At 45.2% G+C, this 5,050-nt stretch overlaps 1 protein-coding gene across 1 annotated transcript in view; it reads right to left on the bottom strand.

Moving 5' to 3' along the window:
- Window positions 1–5,050, bottom strand: part of b3glctb (beta 3-glucosyltransferase b) — a gene marked incomplete at both ends in the record, with an annotated part of 25,941 nt that overhangs the window by 4,452 nt on the left and 16,439 nt on the right. The window contains 2 exons of the mRNA XM_084473646.1: window positions 3,014–3,133; window positions 4,095–4,194. Of these exons, the coding sequence (XP_084329772.1) occupies window positions 3,014–3,133; window positions 4,095–4,194 (220 nt within the window). The remainder of the gene's footprint in view (window positions 1–3,013; window positions 3,134–4,094; window positions 4,195–5,050) is intronic.

The following is a 5,050-nucleotide window of genomic DNA, read 5'->3' on the forward strand; positions in this document are numbered from 1 at the left end:
AACGTATGCCCCTTTTTGGCACACAAGATTGAAATATTATGGAATAGCAATTGAAATAACTGCCATCTTCAGTTTAGGTCTTACAATAAATTGCATCCTTTAAAAGAAAGTGTAACTCTTAAAGCTCTGTCTTTTGAATAATAATGAGGCCATAACAATAGCAAAGGCCATGAACATAAAGTGAGGCATACTTTCAACCAGCTCAACACAAAACAGTATCAACAATGCTTCTATTCCCTGAGACTGAGGATACATTCTTTCATCTGAAATTAAGTGCAGTATTTGGAAACATAAAGATAGAGTTCTTATCTAAAGTAAAAGTGCCACTGTAATATTTAAAAAATTTAAAAACATGCTGGCTAATGGCTATCAATAAATGTTGCATAAACATTGATCAAACACTGCACTATTTAGAAACAACGCTCCTCTGTTCATTTTATTTTCATATTCTTCTGCAAGAAAATCTGTTTGTCCACATTGTCTGCCAGGAGGCGAGACCTACTTGCAGTGACTATGTCCCCTGCCGTTGAGAAAACGCGTTCACTTGGAACAGATGTACCTGGGACAGCGAGATTACGCTGTGCCAACTTAGCAATGTGAGGATACTTATGCTCATTGCTCTTCCATCATGCAAGTGGATCTTCATCCACAGAGATGCAGATACTGTGGCCTTGTATGAGGTGACCTCTTCATGAATGATGTCTGACAAATGATTTGTGCTTCTGTCCTCTGTTGCAAACAAATCTGCAAATACCACTGCCATGGCAGATTTTTTCTGGGGAGGAGAGGTCTCTGATGGCCCTGGCTCTGCTCCTGTGGATGAATTGGCCACTTGAGCTTCACTGTGTTGACCCTGAAGAATTTATGACAAAATAGCCATTTAGGAAATGTTAATAACTATAAATAGCTAATGGCAACAAACAATTATTACTGCAGTGGGGAATAGAAAAATATTACAAAGGCACATAGATGAAATATGATTGGCTTAGTCTAAAAAAACAGCCATTATCACTAGGATAATTGATGATACATTACATTTACTTTAGATATACAAAATAAAAACACAATACCTGCTTTTCAATGTCCACAATGTCCGTGGTGAGTTCATCATAGATTTTCTTAACACAGGCTTCTTCCAGGTATGGCATTGACTTGAATCTTGGATCCAGTGCAGTGGCTCTGTGCAGATAATCCTGAAGACTAGGGTCATTGTATCTGCCTTTAAGGTCTTTAGTGATTGCTGCCTTAGCTTCTTTGATTGTGGTACTGTTACTGTCCTCTGCACTTGGTGTCGTGGATTTCAGGATCATCTACTGCATTGGGATAATCATCGAAATTGAGGGGGATGTCTCTGTGCTCATGAGGGTGGTGGGTACATTCTTCAGGGGTTTAAGAATGTCAATGAGACCCTCTGCCAGTCTTGCCTTACTGTCATTTAACACAGACGTTTTCCGTAGCTTTTTTCTTCACGTCTTTGTCCATCAGGGTAGAATAGATTGCAGCCTGTTGCTCCACATGACCGCTCTGACACGTCGTACGTGGAGTTCCAACGAGTTGCTACGTCATGCGTTCGATTGTGAACAGGCAATTCCAGCATATCCTGCTTGGTTTTTAGGACGTGGGCAGCTGTCGTGCTTCGGTGAAAGAAGCGAACCACCTTCCTAACCTGCCCTAGGAGTCGGGACACGGGGGTGGAGCGAGATTGCGCTCTTGGCTGCAAGGGTTACTGTGTGTGTGTGAAGCACCCGATCTGTGGCCCGAGTCCCGCTGCTAAATTGATTGCATTCACTATATTTTTAGCATTATCTGTCGTGACAGGAATTGCGCTGTTGGCCCTCTCCAGTTTCCATTCCGCCACCGCATCTTTCAATATTTCAGAGAGATGCCCACCGGTATGACTTTCATAAACGGGGCGGGTTTGCAGAACGCAGCTTCTCATTTCCCACTCCGGAGTAATGTAATGAGCACGTGTCTCGTCATATAGTTTTGGAACTACAGAGGTGCCGAAGTGTCGGCGGGAGGGAATGTTGTAGCGGGGCTCGAGTATATTCATCAACTGACGAAATCCTTCACCCTCAATCACACTATACGGCATCATAACTTTTGCAATAAACATCCCGATGGCTTTCGTTATGGCCATTGGCCTGGCCGAGTTATCACTGAGAGGCTGATTGAATGCTGAGGAGAGAAGTTGTTGCGTGACCCGCGGCTCTCTCTTCCTTATGCCGTCTACCGACACATTGGGGTGACGTCTCTTCAGATGAGCTAGCATGTTAGAAGTGTTGCCGAGAGCATATTGAACACGTGTTGCACAATGCTTGCACACAGTCGCAGTCCTTTCTGTCGTTTTTATTTCCGCTGTCGTCATAGGTAACCTGAAATCCAAAATGTTCCCACACACCAGAAACTATTTGAGGCTGGCGCATCCTGCAACTCCGGGCGGTCTTCCTTGTCTCTCGCACTTGCCATTACCCGCGCGCAGCACTCCAAACTCCACACTCCCTTTTGTGCGAAAGGGAAACACATTGTCACATACGGGAATCAATTGCACATGCGCATGCGCATAACTAGCCTGAACCGTGGGACCGTACGACGAACACACACTCCGAACCGTGACATGCCAACTGCACGGTTCTGAGTTTTTTTTCACAAACCGTGCCACCCCTAATACACACACACTCTCACAGACACACACAAACAGGTAGGAGCAAACATGAAGTGGTATCCCAGAGGAAAACCTGAGAACTCCAACCGTGTGTGTGTGTGTGTGTGTGTGTGTGTGTGTGTGTGTGTGTGTGTGTGTGTGTGTGTGTGTGTGTGTGTGTGTGTGTGTGTGTTTTTGGATCATTTATTCAGTCTTCATGATACTTTTTTAGTACCGTTGTTGTGTAACTGTTATGAGCGTTATAACAAGCGATATTGTCTATGAAAACCGCCACACACCTCTGCGATACGCACATACATACAGTACATACACACACACACACACACGCATCCTCCCCCCATTTCTCACCCGGCTCCCCCCGTGGTGTAGCTGTATCCTTTCTGTCCCAGGCCGTAACCATAGCGCTCGCCCAGGCTCACAGCCTCTGTGGCGTCATAGCAACGCAGCAGACTGCGTAACCGCGGCAAACTAGAGGCAGGCGAGAGGGCGGGAGAAGACAGGAGAAGTGAAGGACAAAGAAGAACACAAGAGGGACTCTCTCTCTAAAGTGTCTCCGTCAATTCTGCCTCGGAGGAAACATCCAGAAATAAATAGCAGAGAATATTGTCCCTTGACGCAGCTAGAAGCCGCCCTGCCCAGTCTGAAGATGCAATTCCCAACTAATTTATGAAGTCAAAGGAATTTAAATTCAGGGTGATTATCGGGTGAATCCTTGGGGCAAAATGAAACCCAACGCAGCCACAGAAAGAAGAAGCATCTTCAAGAATACTTAATGAAATCAATGACCACACAAAACGGCTCTCGGTGGGAAAGCCTGATGATCCCAATTTTGTTGTACAACATCTTTGGAAGATGACAGCGTTTCAGCCCCACTAATTAAATAGTTTTTCAAATGTTTCCCCAAACAGCCCTTGGGGAGCAAGGAATTAACAACCAAGAACCACTAATAAAGATCACTTTTTTAGCCTTTCGTTTTCAGTTATGTGTTTTATTCTAACATATTTTTAAGGTGATTAAAGAAGGTGTGTAGTTTAGTGATATCTAGCGGAACTGGCCGAAATGGAATATAAGTATATTTTACTCAGTGTATATTTGTGTTAACGTTAATGTGGGAATATACAAAGAACGAACCCTTTATGTCTACAAAGGGGGAGGTTTCTACATGTTTCTACAGCCCAGGACAGACAAACAACTCTAGGGAGGACACATTAAATTTGTAATCATAATCGACCATTTTACTTAAAGTTTTGGAGACTAAATTAATAAAATAACCAACTTTATTACTTACTGGCCAGTAGAAGCCACTAAGTCCTTCATACTGCATCTTTAACATTTCCATATTTGAATCCCCATGAAATAAAAAACAAGACGCAACCAAAACTTCTTTTGAAGAGAGTGGTTCCTGAGTCACCGAAGCATTCCCGGGTACCTGATTAGCGTGTCGTCGTCGACGATGAGCAGCCAATCAGCTTCCGGAACAGCGGAACTAAGGAACCTCTTCAAAATGGCAAAGGTCTTTCCACAATGTCCTGGAGCCGAGCGGAAGGAAGAGAGGTGTGAAGAACAAAGTGCCAGAGTAATCACTTCTGCGAGTGTGTGCGTGTGTGTATGTGCGTGTGTGAAAGCCATTCATTAGAAAGGCGTAGGGAGCTGCTGGGGACCTGAGGGGCATTGTCTGATTGCAAAAGGGTACTAGATACTGAGAGTGGACTGTGTGCCGTGCGTGATGCATTCACCTGCGTGCTTCCGGCAGTCACAGAGAGCTCTGCTCGCTAACACGCAGCAGAACAGCAAAGAGGCCCAGGAACCCCTCCTCTAAAGTCATTGGCTTTCACAATGTTGAACGCGACCCGACGGTGCCGAGGACTCGTTTAGGGCGTAATCAGACACTAAGGGGTCTGTAGAGCATCACGCACAGGGAGGGACCGACACATCTCAGGCCAAATTCAGATTTGATGAGCTATTTTATTTTTAACTCAAACTTTCATTTCACCAGAGAAGTCCCCTTCAGCCCAAGGCCCAATCCGGGCAGACAGAAGTAGTCGATAATGCAAAGTAGGCAACACCCAACCGTGGATTTGAACTATAAATCAAAGTGGAGCCCAAGTCGCGGCGGAGTAAAGTGAGGTAACGAGCCAGCGAGCCTCTGCTGGCTCACAGGGCGTCGCCACAGTGGGGGGCAGGGCATATACATATACACACACACACACACACGCTTACATAGCCCATGAACATTTTTGTGTACTCCCCTCTGCATTCACACACACACACACACACACAGGCGTATACAGACGTATACACACAATGACACACACACACACACACACACACACACACACACACACAGCATGCTTGGTGCGGGGGGTGAGTAGGGGGGTTAATTGA

Source organism: Micromesistius poutassou, assembly GCF_964030765.1.
Source record: "Micromesistius poutassou genome assembly, chromosome: 10".
NCBI lineage: Eukaryota > Metazoa > Chordata > Actinopteri > Gadiformes > Gadidae > Micromesistius > Micromesistius poutassou.